The sequence below is a fragment of the Panthera onca genome, chromosome B4 (genome assembly GCF_046562875.1).
Source record: "Panthera onca isolate mPanOnc1 chromosome B4, mPanOnc1 haplotype 2, whole genome shotgun sequence".
Classification (NCBI taxonomy): domain Eukaryota; kingdom Metazoa; phylum Chordata; class Mammalia; order Carnivora; family Felidae; genus Panthera; species Panthera onca.
In genome coordinates, this window is record NC_138345.1 from 141,049,352 (window position 1) to 141,074,503 (window position 25,152).

General features: G+C 61.4%; 2 protein-coding genes across 6 annotated transcripts in view; one reads left to right on the forward strand and one right to left on the reverse strand.

Annotated features, from left to right (window-relative positions):
* On the forward strand, positions 1–14,714 carry SELENOO (selenoprotein O). The gene is made up of 9 exons (XM_078449256.2): positions 1–610; positions 5,599–5,802; positions 7,099–7,279; positions 8,531–8,661; positions 9,039–9,319; positions 12,580–12,730; positions 13,638–13,823; positions 13,999–14,155; positions 14,258–14,714. Exons 1-9 carry the CDS (start codon positions 30–32, stop codon positions 14,396–14,398), a joined length of 2,013 nt encoding a protein of 670 aa, XP_078305382.2. The 5' UTR covers positions 1–29; the 3' UTR covers positions 14,399–14,714.
* TUBGCP6 (tubulin gamma complex component 6) overlaps positions 13,150–25,152 on the reverse strand; it is a 22,264-nt gene continuing 10,261 nt past the window's right edge. The window contains exons 5-26 of one of the 5 annotated variants that reach the window (XM_060656040.3): positions 24,250–24,371; positions 23,409–23,466; positions 23,183–23,292; positions 22,944–23,035; positions 22,707–22,846; positions 21,674–21,823; positions 20,928–21,009; positions 20,745–20,833; positions 20,547–20,662; positions 19,495–19,633; positions 19,104–19,172; positions 17,380–18,895; positions 17,150–17,202; positions 16,806–16,947; positions 16,550–16,718; positions 16,236–16,377; positions 15,951–16,145; positions 15,733–15,865; positions 15,446–15,659; positions 15,009–15,208; positions 14,807–14,911; positions 13,150–14,359 (exon numbers count right to left, since the gene is read on the reverse strand). In XM_060656040.3, the coding sequence (XP_060512023.3) occupies positions 14,820–14,911; positions 15,009–15,208; positions 15,446–15,659; positions 15,733–15,865; positions 15,951–16,145; positions 16,236–16,377; positions 16,550–16,718; positions 16,806–16,947; positions 17,150–17,202; positions 17,380–18,895; positions 19,104–19,172; positions 19,495–19,633; positions 20,547–20,662; positions 20,745–20,833; positions 20,928–21,009; positions 21,674–21,823; positions 22,707–22,846; positions 22,944–23,035; positions 23,183–23,292; positions 23,409–23,466; positions 24,250–24,371 (4,023 nt within the window). In that variant the 3' untranslated portion in view covers positions 13,150–14,359; positions 14,807–14,819. Of the gene's footprint in view, positions 14,360–14,806; positions 14,912–15,008; positions 15,209–15,445; positions 15,660–15,732; positions 15,866–15,950; positions 16,146–16,235; positions 16,378–16,549; positions 16,719–16,805; positions 16,948–17,149; positions 17,209–17,379; positions 18,896–19,103; positions 19,173–19,494; positions 19,634–20,546; positions 20,663–20,744; positions 20,834–20,927; positions 21,010–21,673; positions 21,824–22,706; positions 22,847–22,943; positions 23,036–23,182; positions 23,293–23,408; positions 23,467–24,249; positions 24,372–25,152 lie in introns of those variants that run through there. The other 4 variants (XM_060656039.3, XM_060656038.3, XM_060656037.3 and 1 more) reach the window with 4 other exon arrangements.

Here is a 25,152-nt window from a genome sequence, read left to right on the forward strand (position 1 = left end):
GAGGGACTTCCGCCGCAGCGGCCCCGCGGATGGCCGCTCTCAGGGCAGCGCTCGGGGCTTTGCTCGCGGCAGCCCGTGTCCGGTCGCCGCCCCTGGGCCAGCGCCCGCCGCGCGCGCCCTGCTCCGCCTCGGCCGCCGCACGCGGCGCTGCCATGGAGCCGGCGCCCCGTTGGCTGGCGGGGCTGCGCTTCGACAACCGCGCCCTGCGCGCGCTGCCCGTGGAGACGCCGCCGCCCGGCCCCGAGGGCGCCCCGTCCGCGCCGCGGCCCGTGCCGGGGGCCTGCTTCAGCCGCGTGCGGCCCGCGCCGCTGCGCCAGCCGCGCCTCGTGGCGCTGTCGGAGCCCGCGCTGGCGCTGCTGGGCCTGGGCGCGCCGCCCGCCGACGACGCCGCCCGCGAGGCGCGCGAGGCCGAGGTCGCGCTCTTCTTCAGCGGCAACGCGCTGCTGCCGGGCGCCGAGCCCGCCGCGCACTGCTACTGCGGCCACCAGTTTGGCCAGTTCGCGGGGCAGCTGGGCGACGGCGCCGCCATGTACCTGGGCGAGGTGTGCACGGCGGCCGGCGAGCGCTGGGAGCTGCAGCTCAAGGGCGCCGGCCCCACGCCCTTCTCCAGGTGGGCCGGGGCGGGTGGCTGGGGCCCGGAGGGGGCTGACCCCCGAAAGCGGCCCGCACGCCCTTCTCCGGGTGGGATGGGGCGGGGGCCGGTGTGTGCAGCCCCACCGTTTTCCTCCCTAGTTGGGGGTGAGATGTGACTGGAAGTTTCACCTAGGGGCATAGGACATGAGAGGGGTCCGGCATCCTGGAGACGGGAACAGCTGGTGCAAAGGCCCTGAGATCAAAAGGAGAGGACAGGAGGAGGGGCAGTGGCCGCTGGGCCTCCTCCCCTGCTGAAGTGCCGCTGCCAAGTGCCCTTGTCCCCTCCGACCGGTATAGTGAGGGGATCCTGCCGCCTCTGATCGCAGAGCCCCGGCAGTTGCTCTTGTGCCGTTCTCATAAACGACACAAGGACTTTGGAATCAGTTCTGCGTGAGACACTCGCGTCCTCCCCGCCCACCCCCGGCCTGGCCACCGGTGCTCCGGGGAGGCGGGGTGATTTGTCAGCAGTCTGAAAGCTACTTGGGCAGTCTGCTTCCCTCCAACACTGGCATCCCAGATGCGGCCAGTGCCCTGGAAGGGGCAAGAGAGACCTCCTCAGATCCCATGCCCCCAGCGGACATTCTCCCAAGCACAGGCTTCCAGGCACCTGTGGGCCAGAGCCTGGCTCCAGATCCCAGCAGCCTGACCCAGCAGGGTGCTCTTGTAGCCTTGTAGCCGTCCTGCCTCTTCTGTGCAGACAGTCTGTTCTGCTCTTTTCCGTCAAACAGTTCGTGCATTTAGTCTGTGTTTGTTAAATGGCTGAAAAAGTTATACCCAAGTCGTCGTTTTAGGTTCAGGGAAATCCTAAGGGCATGTCTCCCCTCTGGCCACTTCCCTTTGCCCTCCCTCCAGGGACTGAATACGCCCCTCCCCATCTCCCCGCAGCAGCTCCACCTCTGACCCACAGAATAACTGGTTTTTCCTCATCCCCCAGTCTCCAGACCTTTCTGTCTGTGAAGTCTGAGTTCAGCCTAGCGCCACCGCCACCCGCACCTGCTCAGAGTTGTCTGCACCAGTGGCTAACGGAAGTTTCTGCTCCTTGGAATGGGTGCTTCTCACCCTAAGGCCTGTTCATTCTTTTGAGCACCTTTAAACTTCATGTATTCCTTTTTGGTCATTTATTTTTGCCAGTTATAAAGACAAACCTTTTTGTGAGTAATCTGCTGTTGGAAGTTGCTTTTTATATTTGAAGACTTGAGTTTTAAGTCCCATGTTTTCAGACCTGAGGTCTGCTGACATATTTTTTTTAACATTTGCTTATTTTTAGAGAGAGCGAGCGAGTGGGGGAGGGGCAGAGAGAGACAGGGAGACAGAATCCCAAGCAGACTCCACACCCAGCACAGAGCCTGACATGATCTGTGCAACAGATCCCACAAACTGTGAGATCGTGACCTGAGCTGAAATCAAGTCAGACACTTAACCAACTGAGTCACTCAGGTGCCCCTAGAATATTTTTTCTTTAAAAGAAAGCAGTAATTTACCCTTTACTCAGGTTGGCACCCACCTACCCCACCCCACCCCTCCCTGTGTCCTGTGGTCCCCTACTTCAGCAAGACTTGAGGCTAACGTCCAAAGTGGCTACGAGTGGCTTAAAGCCAGCTGCTGCTGGATACCCAGGTGTGGCTTTTGGGGGGTGGACAGGTGACTTCTCGCCTCTGCCTCCTGCGTGCCATGGGGTTGGGATTTCAGAATATGCCTCTCCTGGCAGGTACAGAAGAGCTTTCCCTCAGTTGGGTCCATCCCAGCAGCTGCACTGGGAACTGACATGGGTGTACAGGAAAAGGGACTGTTGTCATGTGTCCTCTGGCTCTGTGGGTGCAGGACTGCTCTCCGAGGCCCTTTACCCTTGCTGTAGAATCGTTCAATTCTGGCTTTTGCTTTGAGAACCCTGCCTCGAGCAAGAATATGGCTGCATATTTTCAGGACCATTTCTATCAGATTCAAGATTAAATTGCGCTGTGCTAGCTTCCTACTGAGTGAAATCTAACCAGATGAGAAGTAATTCCCAGGGCCAGGGAAGGGTGGAATGACATTTGAGGACAGGTTTCCTTGTCACAGGTCCTCACATAGACTAGAAGGAGGTGAGTGGAGTGCAGCTGTGAACCGAGGGTCACACTGGCCAGAGGCCGACACAGTGAGCTCTGGGGTGACTGCCAGGTCTGGTTTCTAGAGGTGTCGCTTACACGAGGATGAGCCATGGGCAAGGTGAGGCAGGAGGCCTAGATGTGTCTAGTGGAGGCTTGAGGACCACGATCATAACAATACATGCAGAATAAGCATTTGACGAAAGCCAGCACCCATTCGTGACAAAAATTCGACAAACTAGGAAGAGAGGAACTTCCTCAAGTTGATAAAGAATTTCTACAGAAAACCACAGCTACCATCTACTTGGTGAGGGCCTGGAAACTCTCCCACTAAGATCAGAAACAAGGGAAAGTTGTTTCCCCCACCATTGCCTTTCAGCATCATACTGGAAGTGCTAGCTAACACAGTAAGACAAGAAAAGGAAATTAAAGGTATACAGATGGAGATGGAAGAAATGAAACTGTCTCAGTTTGGGGATAAACATCCATAGAAAATCTCAAAGATGTGACCAAAATGAATAAGCAGTTACAGCAAAGTTGCAGGATCCGAAATTATACAAAAGTCAATCCCTTTACCGTATAAGCAATGAGCAACTTGAATTTGAAGTTAAAAACAATACTATTTACCCTAGCACCCCTCAAAATGAAATAGGTATTAATCTAACAAAATATATACAAGATCTTTATAAGGAACATTATAAAATTGATAAAAGATGCCAAAAATAAAGAAATGGAAAGACATTACATGTCCACGGACAGGAGGACTCACTATTGTCAAGATGTCACTTGGTCCCAATTTGACTTCAGTACAATCCCAACAGAATCTCGGGTCATTCTGTAGATACTGGTGACAGGATTCGAAAGTTTGCACAGAGAGGCAAAAGACCTAGAGTGACCGACATGATACGAAGAATGGCAAAACCAGAGAGCCGGCACTACTGACGTCGAGCCTTACTGCAAAACCATAGGCATTAGGTAAATGCAGTGTCGGTGAAGGGATTGCTCAGTGGAATAAGGACAGACCTCCCCCTCGGTACAGCCAGCTGATCCTTGACGAAGGGGCAAAGATCGTCATGCCAACAGATTGCACTGGGACAACTGAACACACACACAAAAGGTATCTAGACACGAACTTGCCACCTTTCGCAAAAGTAAACTCAGAGCAATCATAAACCTAAATGCAAAAGTATAAAACTCCTAGAAGATAAAAAGCCCGGAGGACCTTGGGTTTGGACGTGACTTTTTAGATCTAACACCAAATGCAAGATCCATGAAAGAAGTCATTGATGAGCTGGACTCCATTAAAGTTAAAACTTTTTTGCTCTGCAAAAACAAAACAAACAAAACAACACCCCTTGTGCTCTGCAGCAGACAAAATCGAGAGTGAAAAGAAAAGCCACAGACGGGGGAAAATATTTGCAAAAGATGCATCTGATAAAGGAGTGTTGTCCGAAGTAGACAAAGAACTTCTTAAATTCGATCATAAGAAAACAAAACAACCTGGGCCCTTAAAATGGGCCAAAGACCTGAACAGACCTGACACCAAAGAGGAGACACAGATGGAAAGCAAGCTCCTCGAAGAGACGCTTCACATCGTGAGTTACCAGGGAAATGCAAATTCTCACGGCGACAAGATGCCGCCGCACACCTGCGGGGGGTGGGGGCGGGGGGCAGACCCGGGGCACCGACAGCACCAGGCGCCGGGAGGCCGTGTGGCAGCGGGAGCACGTGCTCCACCCACTTGCTGGTGGCTGCAAGGCGGTGCTGTTACCTCGTGGCCCAGCAGTCGTGCTCCTGCTGTTTACCCGAAAGACTGAGAGCCTGTGTCCAACAAAACCCTGCACGTGGATGTTTGTAGCAGTTTTATTCAGACCTGTCAAAACCCGGAAGCAAGCAGCATGTCCTTCAGGAGGCAAACGGACCGTGGCGCCTCCGGACGAGGGAATAGGACCCTGCACAGGCGAGAAGCGAGCGCTCAGGCCGTGAGAAGACATGGAGGAAGACGACGAGAAAGGAGCCAGTCTGCGCTACGACTCTGGCTGCGAGCTTCCCAGGAAGGCGGAAGTACGGAGAGGAAGAAAAGATCATGAGTTACAGGGGAGGGGTGAGCGGGTGGAGCGCGAGGAGGTTAGGCGGCAGCGGTCTGTGTGTGGTACCGCGATGATGGGTCCTCGTCGCCACCCATCTGTCCAAACCCCCACGGTCCGCAGCGCTCGGCGTGACCCCGTTTAAACGTGGGCCTTGAGTGATGATGGCGCATCCAGGTACACTTGCTAATGGCAACAAATGTCCCACCTGGTGGGGACGTTGACGGTAGAGGCCACGAGGGCCACGAGGGCAGCAGGGGGCCTGTGTCGTTGCCGTGAGCCTGGAACTGCTCTGATAAAGTCTTAATCATAATAGAGGCTTGGGGTAAAAAGCAGTTCGAGCCCTCCAAGGCCTCCGTCCTCCCCTCCGAGGGACTCTGAGATCCCCCTTTCGTATGCGAACGATGCTGTCCTGCCCTGCGTTACCGTAGGAGTGCTTTTGTAAAACAAATTCTTTGGAACAACCAAGTTGCAGATGGACAGGGTGAGTGTGTGGCGCTTGGCCGCTTCCCTCTGGGGAGGCCTGAGGTGGCCCTCACCGTCCTCGGCGTCGGTCTGGCCTCCGGCTACGGGCCGGCACTCGGTGCCTTGGCCGCCGGGTCTGGGGCGACGTTCGGGCCTCATCAGTGCCAGGTAGCATGTGTGATGGGGTTCTTGCGCAGTCACGTTAGAGCTGCCGGTGGGTGATTTTTAGGAAGCCCTTAGGATGCTTTCGGTCCCTCCCATCTGCCGCCTGAACCTCGGTGTCGAGTGGACGCCTGCCTGATGGCACGATGACCTGTGTTTGATTTCAGACAGGCTGACGGCCGCAAAGTCCTGCGGTCGAGCATCCGAGAGTTCCTGTGCAGTGAGGCCATGTTCCACCTGGGCATCCCCACCACGCGGGCCGGGGCCTGCGTCACATCCCAGTCCACCGTTGTCCGCGACGTGTTCTATGATGGTAATCCAAAATATGAAAAGTGCACGGTTGTGTTGCGTATAGCTTCCACTTTTCTAAGGTAATGCCGGGGTCCCCTCGGGCTGTCTGAACGCTTGCTGTTGTCAGGCTGTAGGTCTGTGCTTAGACAGCGGGGAGTCTGGTAGATGAAGCGCCCCACAGTGACACGCCGTTTGGACCCCATCCCACGGCGGGTCCCTAGAACAGCGCCAGCGCACCGGCCAGGAGGTAGATGCTCTGCACCTGCGGGGACGGAGTCGCAGGTGCAAAAGGCACTGGGCGTGTCTGGGCCGGGAACCCTGTCCCGCGTGCGGGTCACTGTGCCCCGCCCGCCCACACTCCCCCACCGGGCCGTTCCCACCAGGCAACAGCCTGTGTAGCTGGAGCGAGGCTGGGGTGGGCGGGCCCCCCGAGGCAGCGGGGGGGGGGGGGGGGGGCGGGGGGCGGTATAGAGCGGTTTACTTGGGAGTTCGTGACAAGGAACTGCATCAAAGTCACCAAGAAAATGGCCTCGTTGGTGTCACTGTGAACGCAGGCTGCTCCACACCTGACGAGCTCCGGTTGGCTGCGGCCATTCTCCACTCAGTTCATTAACCGGAACCCTCTCTGGTTCCCGTTCCTGACGCAAGCCTGTTTCTCCGTGATGTCACCGCGCTGTCTGGCGTCACACGCTCCGTTCTGCTTACCTGAACCCACGCTTGTCACAAGTGGCTGTGGCATCTTGGGGCCCCCTCCTGGAGCCAGGCAGACCCCGTGTGTATCAGGGGCAACGGGGCCATTCCCTGCTGGCCCCACCCACGCCTACAGCTCAGAGTCCCTGGCTTTTCCTTCCATCCCCTGGGGGACAGAGGAGCCAGGGCAGTGACCGGCCTCACCCCAGGACACCCAGGGCTTCTTCCTGCAGAAGCACCAGACTGCTCTTTGCTGCGTGGCCGCCCTGTACCTGGCAGGAGGTCGGGCGGCATCCCTGGCCTCCACCCACCACCTCCCGGGGCTGATGCCAGACCTAAAAACCAAAAATGTCTCCAAACGGTGCCTCACACCCTCCGGGTGACACCCAGTGGAGAGCCACTGCTGACCCTGCTTGTCACCCCACCACAGGATGCCCGTCACTGACGTGCTCCTTGACGCAGGGGGATGGGCACAGAGCCCTCCTCGTGCCCGGAGTCAGCCCTGTGTTCCTGGGCGTCCCGCATGCACGCCCGGGGCTGTGTGGGACTTGACCAGAGTCAGGCTGGTTCTGTGTCACTGAAATAGATTAGTTCTGTTCTTGTTGGTTTTGTTTTAATCAGCGTGTTCTTCCCACGACGGGGCAGAGTCACGTTTAACCTGTTAAAAACTTGGGTCTTCCCTCCAGGTTCGGATCCTTTGAGATTTTTAAGTCTGCAGATGAGCACACAGGGCGCGAGGGCCCCAGTGTGGGGAGGAATGACATTCGAGTACGGATGCTGGACTACGTGATCGGCACGTTTTATCCCGAGATCCAGGCCGCTCACGCCGACAACAGCGTGCAAAGGAATGCGGCCTTCTTCCGGGAGGTAGGTGTGGCGGTGCCCTGGCCCCGGCCCTACCTGCTGCTGACGACCCGGTCTACTTGGCTGGTAGACAGAGGTTCTCACTTGGTGTCCCTGCCCCTGTCAGTCACTCCCCTGTCCCAAACCCAGTCACCACTTGTTGGCTTTGAGCAGGACCGACTTCTTGGAAACCCTGCGTCAAGGTCAGGGGTCCTGGGACAAACCAAGGATCATTTTGTTTCAGTGGCACTGGCGTGTGTCCATGTGCCCCCACCGAGCCCCGCCGGACGAGTGTGAAGGGAATGACCCCAATGCACTGGGTACCCAGCCGTGCACACCTTGTCTGACCCAGTCCCTCGGTTTGATGGAGGTGCTGACCCCGCGGCTTGTGTCTGTGCCTCCCCTCCCCCCAAGGGCCATCAGGCGTGGCTTCCGTGCAGAGGTCACCCATGACACTCAACGTGGCCACGGCATTCCATCAGCTGACTCAGCTCGGGGCCTGCAGTGTCGGCGAGGGGGTGAAGGAGAAGGCAGGGGCACGCTTGAGCACGGCTTCCATGAGAAGGAGTGCCAAGCAGGTGTTTGTGGGGCCTCGTCCTGCCTGACCCTGGCCACTCTCTTGACCTTTTTTAGCCACTCTCTGGTTCTTGCCCTCTTCTGTGGGCAAGCGCCTGGGCTGTGGGCTGCCGGGAGGTGTCTCGGGGTTCTGCTCGCAGCCGTGATGGGTGACGGGGCAGGTGTGTCTGGGGCCAGTGCCTGCGGGTGCTGGCCGGGCACCCTCGAGGCCGCACGGGGGTGGGGGGCACAGGGGGGCTGCATGGGCAGTGGATGTGGCCGCGTGAATGGCCCGCTGGCAGCCCACTGGGCCGCGGCAGGTAGGTCATTGGCCTCCTTGTCTGGCAGCTCGAAGGACGAGATGGGGCCCTGGGCACAGCAGCCTGGACCAAGGGCAGGATTTGTCTGCTCGTGTGCGGACTTCCTCATGTCCATGCCATTGTCCTCCTGGGCCCGAGTCGCGGGGATATCGAGGTTCCCTGACATTTTTGGTTTCTTGGGTAAAAGCCACGATCAGGGAGTATGCGAAAGAGGGAGGAGGCGAACGTGGGGTTGGAGCCTCCACACACCTGCTCGTCCGAGATGCCTTTTCCTCCACACACATTCCGTCCTGTCCTCCCCACACGTGTCGGCGGGGAGGCCAGAGGACGGGCCCTGCCGGAATCGGGGCGGGAAAGGAGGGGTGGGGGCAGGGGGCAACCCGCGCCTGTTGTGCTGCAGGTGACCCGTCGCACGGCCCGGATGGTGGCCGAGTGGCAGTGTGTGGGCTTCTGCCACGGCGTGCTCAACACAGACAACATGAGCATCGTGGGGCTCACCATCGACTACGGTCCCTTTGGGTTCCTGGACAGGTGAGTGGCCCGGGGCAGCAAGTGGGCGCCGACGGTGCAGGGACCGCTGGGGAGAGGCCTGCGGGTATATGCATCTGCTCTGGACGTTTTGTCCAGCATTTAGCTGTTGGACATGCCTGGCTGGCCATTCCCAGAGGAAGACGTCCCCTGGAAGGTTCTGAGCAGAGAAGCGTTTTAAAAGGGCGCCTCCACTCCCAGATCGGGAGCGGGCTGAAGGGGCCAGGGCGGGAGCAGGTGGTGAGCAGGGGGGATGCACCCGGCCAGAGGGGTCCGGCCGGGGCAGGGGCAGGGGAGCGGTGGCCACGCAGGCACGGCCTTTGGGCACCCCCGGGGGCTCCGCATCGTCCCCTTGACGGCTCTCTCACCCTGTGTGGCAGGTACGACCCTGACCACGTGTGCAACGCCTCGGACAACGCCGGGCGCTATGCATACAGCAAGCAGCCCGAAGTGTGCAAATGGAACCTGCAGAAGCTGGTTGAGGCCCTGGAGCCCGAGCTGCCCCGCGAGCTGGGGGAGGCCATCCTGGCGGAGGAGTTTGACGCCGAGTTCCGCCGGCACTATCTGCAGAAGATGCGCAGGAAGCTGGGCCTCGTGCGCGCCGAACTGGAGGACGATGGAGTGCTGGTGGCCAAGCTCCTGGAGACCATGCACCTGACCGGTGAGTGTGGCCAGGCGAGTGCGCCACGGGGGGGCCTGGCCTTTTCATTTGGGTGAAATAATACAGCGCGTAAGACGTACCGCGTCAGCCATCAAGCGAGCAGGTCGGGGCACCAAGCACGTTCGCTGTGGCGCAGCCAGTGTCTCCAGACTCCTCAGTGTGCGAGGCGGACACCCTGTCCCCGTTGCACTCTCACCGCCGTCTGCCTCCCCAGCCCCTGGAGCCCCCGTTCTGCCTTCTGTCTGTGGATCTGACTCCTCCAGGGACCTCACGTGAAACGGGTCCACACGGGATCCGTCCTCGTGTGCCGGCTTCCTCCACCGAGCAGCGTCCTCAAGGCTCATCCGTGGTGGGGCAGCGGGTATCGGGACTCTGTTCCCTCGCAAGCTGAGTGGTACCTCGTGGTGTGCAGGGACCACGCTTTGTTCCCCGGTTACGGACTGATGCACAGTTGTTTTCTCCCTTGGGCTGCTGAGGAAAACGCTGCCGTGGAAACACACATACCAGCAGGCGTGTGAGTCCCTGTTCTCAGTTCTGGGGCTGCACCTCCAGGCGGAGTTGCCGGATCCCGTGTGGACCTGACCAGACCGCTCTGGCTGGAGCTTCTGGTACCACGTTGACCCGAAGTGGTACAGCGGGTGTTCCCTTGTTCCTGCCCTCAGGGGAGCGCTCTCTGTCTTTCACTGTTAAGTATGAGGCTGTCTGTGGCTTTTTTACATACGGCTTTTATGAAATTGAGGGTTTCCTTCTACTCCTAGTTTGGAGTATTTTTACCATTTTGCATCAGTTGAGATGAACACATGGGGGAAGCTCCTCCCTTCACACCCCGTCTTAGTCAAGTTAAACCGCCGTAACAAACCACACAGACTGGGCAGCTTACCCAGCAGACCTCAATCTGTCACAGTTCTGGAGGCTGGAGGTCGGAGATCGGGGTGCGGCGTGGCCAGGTTGCCGGGGTGGAGCTCCTTCCAGGGCAGAGAACAGAGAGGCAGCGAGGGCTGGTGGCTCTTCTCCTGAGGGCGCAGACCCCATCAGGAGGGCCCCAGTCGACATTTGTACAGGAGGTTGGTCCGCGGTAGCTTTGGCTTCAATATCTAGGCATGCTGCTCTCATAAAATGAGTTAGGAAATGTCCTGTCCTGTCCTGTTTTTCAGAAGAGTTGAAGGAGGACTGGGGATAATTCCCTGATATTTGGTAGAACTTACCAGTGACGTCCTAACGTTTTCTTTGTTGTGAGAGTTTTGATTCCTGATTCCGTTTCCTTACTTGTTACAAGACTACTCAGATTTTCCATTTCTTCGGAATCTGTTGTGGCGGATTGTGTTTCTGAGAATTTGCTGATTACCTCTGCGTCATCTAGTTTATCAGCGTGCAGTTGTTCACTCTTCTCAGAGTCTTTCATTTCTGTGTAATCAACACTCCTGGCCCCATTTTCATTTCTGGTTTTAGCTGAACGTGTCTCTTTTTGTCAGTAGCTAAAAGTTTGTCAGTCTTGCTGATCCTTTCAAAGAACCAGCTCTTGGTTTCATTGGTTTTTGTTCTCTATTTCATTTATCTCTGCTCTAACCTTTCTTTCTTTCTGCCAGCTTTGGTCTTATGTTGTTCTACTTCTAATCCCTCGGGTAAAACATGAAGTTATTGAGATTTTTTTTTGAGATCTGACATGTTAACACTGTTAGTTGCAGGCGTACAACACGATTCACTCTTCGTACACACTGCAAAATGATCACTACCACAAGTGTAGTTAACATCCATCACCACACAATTGCAAATTTACTTTTTTCTTGCGATTGAGATCTGTTCTTTTAACAGGTATTTAGCACCATAAATTTCCCTCTGACCACTGCTTTTGTGGCATCCTGTAAATTTCAGTATGCTGTGTTTTTATTTTCCTGCCTCTAAGTATTTCCTAATTTTCCTTGTGATTTGTTTTTATTTTTTGGACCCACTGGTTAATTTTGACATTATTTGTGAATTCGCCAGCTTTCCTTCTGTTAGTGATTTGTGTTCTCATCCCACTGTGGTTGGAAGAGATAGGTCTTTTTAAACATATTAAGACTTACGTTGTATGGCTGAACATGTGATCTGCCCTGGAGATTGTCCCGTGTGTACCTGAGAAGATTGGACGGAGTTCTGTTGAGGTCTGATGCAGTAGCGTGACAAGCATTCAAGTTCCCCATGTCCTTGTTGGTCTGCGGTCCAGACATCCCATCCATTATCCAAAGTGGGCTGCTAAAGCCTCCAGCTCTTAGAGAACCATTCTGTTTCTTGTTACGTTTTACAGAGGTTTGCTTTGTAAGTTTTGGTGCTCGTTTGGCACATACACTTATAAAAATCTTTCTGATGAACTGTTTTACCAGTATATAAGGAAAACCATGGTCATTTACCGATTTCCTACTGAAAGTCTACTTGTCTGACTCAACCAGTTGAAAGTATCTTATGGACAGTGTGTAGTTTTGTTTTAATTTGAGAGTCTGCATGAGAGACAGCAGGGGAGGAGCAAAGAGAGGGAGACAGAATCCCAAGCCGGCTCAGTGCTGTCAGCACAGAGCCCGACACGGGGCTCGCACCCACAAACGGTGAGATCGTGACCAGAGTCCGAATCAAGAGACACTTCACTGAGCCCCCCAGCCACTCCTGTAGTTGTCTTTTTAAAAATCCATCCTGCCAGTCTTTTTTTTTTTTTTTAAGCTAGAGCAGTTCATGGAGGACACCAGTGTGGAGAGGTGGGCAGGACAGCACAGGAGAGGCCGTCTGCTGATCCATTTACTTTTAAAGTCATTACCCATGAGGACTTCTGCCGCTTTATTGTTTTCTGTCCATTTCCTCCATTTCTGCTTCTGTGTTTCGTTTATTGTCCTGGTTCCCTTCTCATTTCCTTCTGTATGTATTTTTAGGATGTTTTCCTAGTGTTTCAACAACTCGGCCCGAGGACTCTCAGTATCTGTTGTGTGTTGAGCCCTGTTTGTTCTGAAGTGTTTCGGGGGCTTCTCCCTGACGCCCTGTGGCTCCTTTAGTAGGCTGGGGGGCTTGTGAGCACAGCAACAGTGGCCAGGGGATGACCTTGGTGCCTTTGCCGTACCGACCTCAGAGTGGTGGCCACGCTGGGTGGCAGGTGTGTGGGGACGAGGAGGAGTCTGGAGAGCAGGGGTCGGGAGCCCTCGGACCCGACCCTGACGAGGCTGCCCGGCGTCGCGGGCGCTGGTGCGGGAGGCGAGGGCCAGGCCTCCGCCTGCACCCTGAGCGCTGGCGTGTTGCAGGTGCCGACTTCACCAACACCTTCCACTTGCTGAGCTCCTTCCCAGTTGGGCCAGAGCCCCAGGGCATGCCCGAGTTCCTGGATGCGCTGACCGCACAGTGTGCCTCCCTGGAGGAGCTGAAGCTCGCCTTCCGACCCCAGATGGATCCCCGGTGGGTACCCAGGCCTCCCTTCCTTGGAATGGGCTTCCAGAAGGAGAGGACCATTCAGAACAGAGCATGTTGGGATGTTGGGAAGAGCTAGCTAGGGCACCTGGGGAGGTGGGTGGGCCCCCACATCTGTGGCGCCGAGGCCCACCGGTCAGAGGGAAGGGCGGCAATGCTGCCACCGCACAGGGAGGCCAGTGGCACAGGCTGGGGGGGGGGGGGGGGGGGGGGGGGGGCAGCTACCCGGAATGGCTCTCGTCTGCCCAGGAAGGACTCCGTGGGCCCTCGGGTATCACCAGCCGGGCCACGCTTTCCCGCACCGTCTCCCCTGGAGGAGCACACGGTGTCCTGAGGGTGCAGCCCATGCTCCGAGTAAGGCGTGGGAAGCATGGTTTCCGGGTCTTGATAAACAAGCCAACAGACCATGGTTCGAGAGAATTTAGTGCAGCGCTGTGGTGAGTGGCTGCTGGCTGCCAGGACACACAGGGAGGACCGGCTAGCAGGGCCTATGGAACACAAAGCCAGCGTGACTGGGGAAGGGGGTGTCGGTGCTGTCCCTGCCCGCCGGGCCCTCGAGGACCCAGCCTTGCGGTCACTGTGGAGAAGCAGCCAGCAGTGACCTTCCCCTGGGGGAAGTCACTGTGGGGTCGGGACACAGGCAGGGGCCAAGCGGCAGGGAGAAGTCAGCCTGCAGCACCCGCCCCTCGGGGTGCGCTCGTTCCACGACACGGAAGGGCTGCCGCAGAGCAGGGGTGGACGGCCGCCTCGCCCGTCGGGCCCGGGTCACCCCCCCCCCCCCCCCCACACACACACCGGGGCTGTCGGCGGTGGCACAGCAGAGCCGCTGAAGCCATTGCCACCTCCTCCGTGCGCCCAGTGGTCAGGACGCGCCTCACGCTGCCCCTCTGCACAGGCAGCTCTCCATGATGCTGATGCTGGCGCAGTCGAACCCCCAGCTCTTCGCGCTCATCGGCACCCGAGCCAACGTCACCAAGGAGCTAGAGCGTGTGGAGCAGCAGTCGCGGCTGGAGCAGCTGAGCTCGGCCGAGCTTCTGAGCAGGAACACGAGCCACTGGGCCGACTGGCTCCGGGAGTACAGGTGAGGCCGGCCCTGCCGTCCGGGGCCGGCGAGGCTCCAGGTCGGGGCGCTGACCGCCCGCGTCACCACCATCTCCCCGGGACGTGGCTGCAGACGACTCCCCACGCAGGGAACCAAGCCCGGGAGACGTGGGAGGGGGCGTCTGCTGGAAAGATGAACTCGGATGTGATTCCAGAGCCCGGCTGGAGAAGGACAGGGAGGGCGCCGGCGACAGTGACACCTGGCGGGCCGAGCGCCTGCGCGTCATGCGTGCCAGCAACCCCAAGTACGTCCTGCGGAACTACATCGCACAGAATGCCATCGAGGCTGCCGAGAACGGAGACTTCTCAGAGGCGAGCGGACGCCTGCCCCTCCTCCGTCCCTGGGTCCGGCAGCAGGGGCTGGGTGAGGAGGGACGGGCAGGCCCTAAGAGCCCTCTTCTTGCTCTTCTCCAGGTGCGGCGGGTGCTGAAGCTCCTGGAGACCCCCTACCACAGGGAGGGGGAGGCCGCCGAGGTCCCGGAGGCCGAGGGGCACTCCTACAGCAGCAAGCCCCCGCTGTGGGCGGCAGAACTGTGTGTCACGTGATCCTCGTAACTGCCTCGGAGGCCTCCACACGTGGAGCCCCCGAGGCCTCGAGCCCCGCTGAGTCCTTGAGGCGGTGGGCACCCCGCGGGCGACCCCACGCCCCGTCTCTCCATGACGGCCGAGACGTCCAGTCAGGACCTGACCCGTCTCTGTCTGACACAGACTCAGCAGCCCCGCCCCACGCTCGGTGCGCTCCCCACAAAAGCCGCTTGGTGCGAGGACAGGAGCTCAGCAGTGGGGAGCGGGCCCAGGTGGGCAGAGCGGCCCCGGCCCCCTACCTACTGGGCAGACACGGTCCCCAAATAAACCAGCAGCTTCCCTGGCCTGGCCCGTCTCTGTGTGGTCACTGCGCCCTGACCCGCCCTCCCAGGAAGGCCAGGTACTGGCGGGGGGGGGGGGGGGGGGGGGGGGGGGCACCTGTGTCGTGGCCTCAGGCGTCCTGGTAGTAGCTATTGAAGTTGATGCGCAGCAGGAAGTCCTCCAGGTGGGGCTGGTAGCCACGGTTCACCAGCTTGGTCACCACTGGTGGCGGAGGGAGCAGGGGAAACGGCTCAGCCAGGCCCCCCGGTAGCTCCTGCCCTGCGGCCCCCAAGCCCACCCGGCCCTAGGGGACAGTCACCTTTGAAGAGGAAATGGGAGTAGTACTTGAAGGTGCTGTAGGACTGCTGCATGAGGGCAAAGTTGGGGTGCTCGGCACCCCGTGGGCCGCCAGCCGGGACCCAGGGCTGGGAGATGAGCTGGCTGCGGAACTTGAGGACCAGGCTGAAGATGCTATGGATGACATTCATGACAGGCGCAGCCTTCTCGGTCAGCAGGCCCCTGGGGAGACAGGTGGCTTTTGGGGGTGGGCAGCCAGTGGGAGACAGTCCCCTGGGGAGACAGGCGGCTGCTGGGGGGGGGGGGGGGAGACGGGCAGCCAGTGGGAGACAGTCCCCTGGGGAGACAGGCGGCTGTCGGGAGCGGGGGACGGCCAGTGGGAGACAGGTGGCTGCTGGGGGGCGGGGGACCCTACCACCACCAGCACCACCACGGCTCGAGGCACCAGGAGCAGCTCACCTGAAGACGGCCTTGTGCAGGTACTCTGCATGCGCACGCTGGATCTCCTCAAGGTCGCCCACCCCGGCCAGCCGGGCCCGGAACTCACACCAGGTGACGTGCAGTATCTGGTTGGCGATGTAGCCCTGCGTGACCTTCACGAAGTGCTGCATCTCGTGCTTGAAGAGCTGCAGCTGGCGGAACTGCACGGAGCCAGCCGCGCGGCTCACCAGGGCTGTGGGAGGGCGGAGGGGTCAGCCGGGGCCCCCGGGGCCAGGGGCGGGCGGGGGGCCCCGGCCGGGCCTCACCTGCACGCTTGAGGTGGAAGCAGACGTCCTTGAGCGTCCACATCATCAGCTTCAGCTGCAGCAAGAAGGAGAAGATGCCGCTGTACCTGCTCAGGCAGCTCTCGGTGACCACGATGTTGAGGGGCCAGTCCACCTGCGGGCGAGGGGGGTGGGGGTGGCTCAGTGTGCGCCTGCGGCCCGGCCCCCCTCCCCGCCCGCCGGGGCGACGCCTCGCTGACCTTGTACCTGAGCTCCAGGCAGTTCAGCACGTCCGGGGCGTTGGGGGCAAACGCCTCGGGCAGGAACTTGAGGGCAAAGGAGAGGTTGGCGGCATACGGGGTGTCCCCGTGCAGGCTGTACTGCAGGGCCTTGCTCAGCACCGAGTTGAGCACCAGCGGGTTGAGGAGCTCCCCGGGCGTCTGCCCCGCCCCCAGCTGAGGCAGGAGAGGGCACACGCGTCCGGAGGGAGTCCCGCACCACCGCCCTCCCCCCCCACCCCCACCCGCCCCTAGCCCAGGGGTCACCTTCTCAAACAGCAGGTCGCTGAGGGACTGGGCAAACTCTCCATCCTCCATGAGCAGGAAGTGCCGCAGGGCCTCAAAGTGCGCCTCCAGGCCGAGCTCCACGAAGTAGTAGTCCACGGCGGCCTTGTTCACCAAGGAGACGCTGGCGGGCGGGAGGGCGGGGCCTAGAGTCAGGTGCAGGGCGGGGCCGCCCGGGGGCGGGGCCACCTGGGGACAGGGCGCGCAGGGGCAGGGGCAGGGTGGGGGCGGGGCCAGCCGGGGGCGGGGCCGCGGCTCAGGTGCAGGGCGAGGCCTTCCGTAGGGAGGGCACTCACTGCGCGGCCAGCGGCGCCGTGATGGAGTGCTTCATGAGCACGGGCAGCGGCAGCAGCTCGCTGAGCTCCACCGCCGTCTCATCCGCATCCGACCGGACCCGGGGTTCCTCGGGGAGGGAGAAGGCCCGCGGAAGCCCGTGGTGTAGCAGGTGGGCGACAGGAGGCTCTGCTGCAGGACGGCATGCTGCTGTCAAGCCGCGAGGCCAGTCGGGCCGGGCTTCCGCCTACCCTCCTGCCCACGTGGCTGGCCACTCACACATGGCCTCGTAGCTGTCCGGGTATTGCTCCAGGCGGTACTGCTCCGCCAGGCCCGTCAGGTAGGCCTGCTCCTGGCCCCAGCGCTGGGCCGCAGCCTCCTCCTCACCAAGGCCAGGGCTGCTCCCGGTAGCCACGCCTTCCTAGAAGGACCAGGCCTCAAGGAACCCGCCCCTTCCTTGCACGGAAGAGGAAAGAAAGGGGGAGGGGGTCTCCCCAACATGCTGCCCCATCCTGGAAGGCCAAAGCCCTCACTGCCCATGCCAGGATGGGGGGAGTGGGGGCGGGTAGAGGCGGCACGGCTTACTCCCCTGACCCTTGACCCCCAACCATGTCCGCCCTGACCTGTGAGCTTGAAGGGTGGCTTGGAGAGAGGTCCTCAGTGTCCCCACTTCTCCCTGGTCCTGAGCAACACAAGTTGGGCAGGAGGGAGTATCACGGTCAAGTGCATCCTACAAGGTGGCTCCCCCCGAGTCCCCAGGGCCGCAGACTTCTTGCCCTTCCTCCTTGCCCCAAACCCCTCTCGGGCCCACAGTTGCCACCCATGATAGGACAGCCGTGGGGGCCCCACTGACCTGGCTCCTCAGGGATACCGTCTCCCAGAGCCCCAGATGCAGCCACTGCAGACGGCGAAGCCTGGTCACTCGCCTCCCCACTGCCAGAGCTGACCACGTGACTACAGGAACCATCTGAGGCCCTGTCTGCAGGCCGCCGTGGCTCATGTCCCCCGACAGGGCTCTGTGCTCCCAGGCTGAGGCCTGACTGGGACTCATGGTCAGTGGGGCTCTGGTAGGGCGTGGGTGTATCGGGCTGGTCTTCCCCAGAGAGTGCATCCAGCACCACACGGGACTGAGACACGTGTCCGTGGACGTTCCATCGTGGTCGGGAGGGGGCCACGTCGCACACATTCTCTCCCACCTTGATGCTGGCGTCAGAAACATGTCCGTGGACGTTCCATCGTGGTCGGGAGGGGGCCACGTCGCACACATTCTCTCCCAACTTGATGCTGGCGTCAGAAACATGTCCGTGGACGTTCCATCGTGGTCGGGAGGGGGCCACGTCGCACACATTCTCTCCCACCTTGATGCTGGCGTCAGACACGTGTCCGTGGACGTTCCATCGTGGTCGGGAGGGGGCCACGTCGCACACATTCTCTCCCACCTTGATGCTGGCGTCAGACACGTGTCCGTGGACGTTCCATCGTGGTCGGGAGGGGGCCACGTCGCACACATTCTCTCCCACCTTGATGCTGGCGTCAGACACGTGTCCGTGGACGTTCCATCGTGGTCGGGAGGGGGCCACGTCGCACACATTCTCTCCCACCTTGATGCTGGCGTCAGACACGTGTCCGTGGACGTTCCATCGTGGTCGGGAGGGGGCCACGTCGCACACATTCTCTCCCACCTTGATGCTGGCGTCAGACACGTGTCCGTGGACGTTCCACTGTGGTCGCGAGGGAGCCATCCCAGAAGCATAACCCCCTGCGGGAATGCTGCCCCCTGGCACATGCCCAAGGAGCTGCCCCATGGCCTGGCTACTCCCTTCCTGGGAGGATCTGAGTCTAGGGGTGTGTGAGTGAGGCACAGCCATTGGCCCATCTGGGACACATGTGTTCTCCAGCTGCATGAGACTGTCCTCCCACAACTGCTGCCCCTCATTACTCGAGCCACCTCCTACAGTCTGGAGAGACGCTGGGGAAGCCAAGGTGACCACAGCCGGCCTCAGGATAGTTCTGAAATCATACTCCTGTGGTCCAGAGGGCTCCGTGCCCGCCACTTCAGACACAGCAGAGGGAGGCAGGTCTGAGCCGATGGTCTGCAGCGCCTCCTCCAGGATGGGGGCCACACCAACGTGCTCAGCCTCTCCAGCCTCCCGGGCTGTGGGCAGGAAGTCTTGGATACCGAGGCCCTCGGAAAATGGCCCCGGCCTGTCCACCCGCTCTGGCTGCGGGCCACAGACCGCCGCCACCAGAGGCCGGGGGAGCTGCGGTGTCTGGGTGCTCGCGCAATCATAAGCAGCCACGTGCCGCCCTGCATACCCAGAGCCACAGGTGCCGCCTCCGGCTAAGTGCTCGGGGCCTGGAGACGAAGCCTGAAACAGAAGTGGGTGTTGGTCCCTCCAGCCATCCGGCTCCGTCCCCCGAGCTCAGTTCTGCAAGCAGCACCAGAGCTCACCAGGTGGGGAAGTGTCGGGACGAGCCAGGCCCAGCACCCACTGTGCCCCCAGGGCAGCGCACACCAGGGCATCCAGCTCACGGAGCCCCCTGCTGCACCCCCGACGCCTGCCCCCAGCCCCTCACCTGGGAGTGTGCACCAGGGAGGACGGCTGGGGCTTCCAAGGACTTCTCGGACACGTCCTTCAGCATCTCCTGAAATTCAACCACCAGGGTGGGCATCCAGCCCACTCAAGCTAACCCCGAGCCTCAGCGCCCTCACCCACCGCCCACCACCCCCCGTGGCGCGGAGACGAGAAGAGGCTCGTGCCGCACTCTCTCGCAGCCTGGGCCTAAGGGAGCCACGGCCCCGTCTGTGTCGTCTGAGGGCAGGACGCTCACGTTCCACTCTTGGCACCTCTGAGCAAAGGATGCGAGTTACCGCCCCTCCCCCAGAACACAGGCCTGTGTGCCACCTCGGGGGCTCCGAGTCCCCCAAAGCCCGGGGGAGGGGCTCCACCGGAAACCACAGGGATACCCGAGTGCGCTTCTCATCTTCTACGAGGAAACGCAGCCGCGCGCCTGCCAGTCTGTGCCTCTGGATCTTCCACAGCGCCTTCTGCTCTCGACGAGCCGCTTCTGCAGACAACTTGCTGTAATGGTCCACCAGCGCCTGCCTGAAGCCACGCCCAGAGATGTTGCCACAGTCACCCGGTGCTGTCCAGCTGGTGCCCGGGAGGCTAGGATGGCTCACGGCAGAGGCCCTTGGCGGGCAGTCTGCACTGCTGGCACCCTCCCGGGCCAGCAGCTGCTCCCTCCGGCACCCCCACGGCCCCCGTGGGGGCCTCGCCGGGCAGGTCTTTCTGCCCAGAAGACTGGGAGCCCGGGTGGGCAGGCCCCCGCCAGGGCTCAGCAGATGACTGCTGAACAAATGCCAGAATGAGCCCTATGCAGCCGCAGCCGGAAGCAGAAGGCCGGCAGGGGGCCCGGGGGGTGGAAATGAGCCCTACGAGGCCCGAAGCGAAAGGACAGGCAGGGGGCCTGGGCTGCCAGGCCTCTCTTCCCGAGCTGCACAAAAGGTGCCTTCCCGATCTGCCGGTGCCAAATGCAGAGAACTCGGGACAAATCGAGAGGTACACAGCAGCAAAGCCCAAAGCTCCCACGTGGCTCCTGGTGATCTGGGCCCTCTCACCACAAGCACCCGGGTTCAGACCTGGGCTGGCTCATTCCCACCTGGCGGCCCCAGACCAGGGGCACAGCCTTTCTGCTACAAACAGGACAACAACATCCACCCACACACCAGGATCCAGGCGCACACACAGACGCATGCTCCATCACCAGTATCCCAGGTCAGGACCCGAGACAGACGACAAGCAGCAAGGGACGGTGCCCCACAGAGGTGCCGCCGGGAGACACCAGGGACACAGGGGAGGGCAGGACAAGTTAATGGCACCAAAGCAAGATAAGCAGTCAGTTCAGGGGGACATTCTGCGTTCAGACTCCTACTCTCCCTACCTGGGAGATCTTCAAAGGAAAGAGAAGACCATCACAAGACCACCCCAGGAGGATCAGCCCGTGGCGGCCACCTACCTCGCCTTCCTCTCCAGCTGCTCCTCCAGGGCCCTCAGCCTCCTCTCCCTGTCACGGAGCTCTCGGGCATAGCCGAAGTCGCCGTCCGGGTCCTCCTGCCTGGCCGCCCGGCGCCTCTGCACACAGGACCCACACGCGGTCTTGCTGGTCACAGCCAGACTCTGTGGGCCCACACCCACGCTGGGCCCCCCGGCCTACCTCCTGGTCCCTCACAAACTGCTCCTTCAGCCGCTGGAACTGCTCTCGCTTCCGGGCATCCAAGGCCATGCGTTCAGACGTCTGCCGGTCTAGTGGAGATGGGAGAGGCGGTGTTAACTGCAGTTGGGGGGGGGGGGGGGGGGGATGACAGAACCGCAGGGGGAGGCCCCGAACCCCACGCACCACTGAGCGCTCGCAGGACCCTGGATGCTGCCTCCCGGGCCTGGACGATCAATTCTTGTTTGGCGATTTCCATTCGTAATTCCTGAAAAGAGCCATCTGTAAACACCACATCCTAACTCCCTACCTCCTCCCTCCAGGCCGGCCTGGGGGTGGGGGCTGCGCACACCCAGGCCGGCCCCTCCAGCTATGAAGGCGCCCCATCCTGCACAGCAACAAGGCGAGGTAGTCTACGCACCCTCAGAGCAATCCAGGGCCGAGACCCGGGGCCGAGACCCCAGGCCTGTGTGTGCCCACCCTGGAGGGCTCCCCGACAGGGAAGGAGGCCCAGCCCCCTCCCCTCCTCCAGCTCTACCCCCTCCACCTCTACTTGCTCTCTCAGGTCTGCCCACCCCACCACCCTCCCATATCTCCCTGTGGCCACCAGACGCCAGGCCAGAAAGGGCTCTCCATCAGACCCCTCCCCGGGTACACAAAATACTCAAAAGTTCGGGTCAGTACACCAGCCCCTTCCAAGCAGGGGAGGAGCTCACAGAGGCCACCGAGTACAGGAGCCTCGGGTCCTGCTGTCCTGCAGTCACTGCTCAGCCAGTCCCAGAGAAGACAGGACAGAGCCCCTGCCCCGTGCACCCCCCACCCAGGTACCCTACCCGGACAGAGAACACGAGGGCCAGCCTCACCATGTCCCACGCCCCTCCCCATCAGCCCAAGGCCCTTAGAGGGAAGGAGGGGCAAGGAAAGGCCGGCACCTTCTCCTCCTTGCTGATGGAGCTGTGGCGCGCCACCCTCTCCATGCGCCCCACGTAGATGGCACAGTCCCTCTCCACCTCCTTCAGCTCCTCCGGGGAGAAAATCACCGAGATCCGAGGGACAGGGACGTCGGACCAGCAGAGGTAGTGCTACCAAGAGGGAGAACCTGAGGTGAGCCCAGCGACACACAGACCCACGGCCGGCTCCTCCTGTTTCCGGTGACTCGTGGGGACAGCTCGCTTTCTCAGAAACACCTCTTTCGACCAAGGGGCACAGCTCCAGGGCCATCACAGACGGGCTGTGGGGGGTCTCTGCCCGGGGCCAAGGCTGCCCTGCGGCACAGGCCATCCTGCCTCCCAGGAACAACCCTCTGGAAGCTGTGAAGACTGCAATCCCCTCAGCCTCCCTCACTGGGAGGAGCGTGGGCCGTGGACACGGCACTCACACACCGCGGTCGGCCCAGACGCCACTGCTGGCCGCCCCCGAGGCCCGGCCCTCCCCACGTCCGGGCAGCTCCATTTTCTCTTGGCCCAGCGCAGGAGGGGCCCCGTTAGCCACAGGCTGAGCCTGGCCCCTCCCCAGCCCCATACAGGCAGCCCGCTTGCCTCCCTGCTCAGACAGCAGCAGCAGCCCTGGCGCAGGGCCTCAGCCCCACGGACGACAGGGAAGCTGCTGTCCGGGCCTCCCCTTTGGAGGAGGCAACCCTGGCAACCCCTTCCTCCCCACCCTCCCAGCCAGGACACGACTCCCTGCGGATGTGGCCCAGCCCTGGCCCGCCTGGGGCAGCTCCCTGTGCAGAGGGACAGAGGGAACCCTTGCCCACCGGGGCGGCACCCCCCCACCCCCGTGCACAGAGAGGGAGGAGCCCCCTGCCCCTGAGCCTCTGAATGCCTCGTCTTTCCCTCCTGCCTTTGAACAGAGCTGCTGGTGACACTCGGGGGAAACTGAGGGAGCGGTCACCACAAACTAAGGACAGACGGCCAGGTCTCAGGGGACGGGGAGCAAGAGCACAAGAGGGGGTGGGGGGCTCACCCGGGGGCAGCAGAGCTTCAGCAGGTTGATGGTCTTCCCGCAGACATACACGTCGTGTGCGATGTGCTTCAGGAACACGGGGACACAGTCCTCCACCTCTTTGGAAATGAGCACGTAGCCGTGGGTCCAGTAAAACTTATCTGGATGTGGGACAGGACACACGGCTGGCCGCTGTCGGGCACCGGCCCTGAGCCACCTGACGGCAGAGGCCCAGCCCAGCAACCCGCAGCCGCCTACCTCTGAAGCCCAGGTACTCGTGGTTCACCTGGATCATGAACTCGCCGTAAGTATCGCGGAAGAGCCCGCTGTAGACCCAGTCGTGAATGAACCTGCCGGGGTGGGGGGCGGTGAGGCGGCGGTCTGCCCGGCGAACTGCGGTCCCCTCCTCACACCGCCCCCCCGCCCCGCCCCGCACCCAGCAGCTGCCCGACGAGAGGCCGCGGTCACACAGGCGCGTGGACAGAGCGGGGCCGCACCTCGTGTAGGGCTCACAGCTGGTCTGCAGCAGGGACAGCAGCACCGGGTAGTGTTCGTTACTGCAGTTGTCCAGGGCCTCCTGGTACAGGTAGGACAGCAGCCTCACCCCCTGGAGACAGCAGGGGAGGGGGCTCAGCGCACGCCCCACCAAGGGGCCTGCCTTCGGCCGCCTCCCCAGTCCCGGATCCCACAGGGCCACCGCTCAGTTAAGAGTGCACAACTCACGGTCGGGAACTCGGCCCTCGGTCCCCCGCCGCCCACACCACAGAGCTCGGCCAGGTACCTGGACACACGGACGGGCCCGAGTGAGGCCAGGCAAGAGACACACAAGGCCCCTAGGCCCGTGACACCTCAGCAAACGTGTCCCAGGCCCACTTCTGCCGGCCTCCATGCTCCAGCTGCAAGAGCACCTGTACTTCGAGGACCCAGGTTCAGGGTTCCTGCCTGGCCCCTCCCTGGACACCCCGTGCATCTCCACCTCCTCGCCAGGCCCGGGGGAGACTCAGAGCTGCCCGGGCTCCACGACACCTCCCCTACACTTGCAGCACCCCCACTGCCTCGCCCAGGCGGCCACCCCTCTAGCCTGGATGACTGGCGGGACCCCTCCCGGGTCCCTCACCCTCTCTGCCCTGCAGCGGTCTGTGCTCCACAGGACACCCTCCAGGTGCCCCCAGATTCCTGCCTCCCTCACTGCACCCCGCCTCCAACCCTGCTTCCTGGAAGGCTTCCTCTCCCACTGAACCTCCCCCTCAGCACCCCTAGGCCCTTATGTTCCCTTCTCCAGACGGCACCTGCCACTGACACTCTGCCTGGTGCTTGCTAGCTGGCCCCCGAGTGCCAGGAGCCAGGTCTGCAGGAACCCCATGTGCCCTTCAGGCAGGAGCCCCCGGCCCTAGACAGGGCCTGCCGTGGCGAGCCACCAACAGATACACAGCACGTGGCACCCGGTGACACAGTACCCAGTGCATTCATCTGGGCGAGGGCCGTCCAGACACGGACCGGGAGGGCTGTTCGCAAAGCCAGTCCCCCACCTGCCCCCACGCTCAGCCGCCGTGCTGAGGCTCACCTGAGCTGCCGGCCCAGTTTCTTGAAGAGAAAGCCGATGGTGAGGAGGCTCAGGGTGGGTGGAGTGGAGAGAACGCAAGCCCGGTAATACTGTAGGTACCTCCTCAGGCCGCTGGTGAAGGCCTGTTGGGCAAGGAGGCTGGGAGGAGGGTGGCCAGGCCCCTGGACGTGGCCGCCAAGCTCAGAACGTGAAAGGACGCACTGGGGCCGGGAAAGGCTTGCCTTCCATCCCCCAAGCCTGCAGCTCCATGTTCCAAGGAACAGGCACCTATGGGTCATGCCCAGACACCCCAGCCGCGCCAGGAAACCCCACGGGGACGCAGGTGCCACCTCGAGAGGGTTTCTGGCTGCTCAAACCACTAGGGTGGTGGCAGCACACGCGTCCTGGGCCCTGGGCCCTGGCCCTAGCTCAGCAGCCGTCTTCACAGGAGGTCTGCATGGAACGCTCTGGAACAAGAGTCAGTCCACCCACCCGTCACGTCCCACAACCCCCATGCAGTCCCTCCTGTCTTCGTCAGTTTCCTTCTTACTGCCACGGGCCCAGCCTGCGCCGTCTAAAACCCGAGCCTCATCGCATCACCCAGTAACACTGCTGCAGGGCCCCACGTGAAGGAACCCGTGCGGCCCGGCCCCCGTGGGCCCCAGCGCTCTGCCTCCTTGGCTCAGCCTCCCCGTTGCTCTTCACTCAGTTCTCCCCAGACGCCCTGCTCCCCTGCTCCGTCTGGATGCCTGCTGTCCCCGGGCAGGGGGTGCCCAGCCTGGAGGCGGCCCGGTCGGCCCCGGCTCCTGGAACTTCGCCTCAAGGGAGGACCTTGTGTCAGTCATTGGGCGACTCCTTGAGGACCGGTGGGGACCAGGCAGCATGTACCCACCCCAAACAGCTCAGGCCCCCCAAATGCTGGCC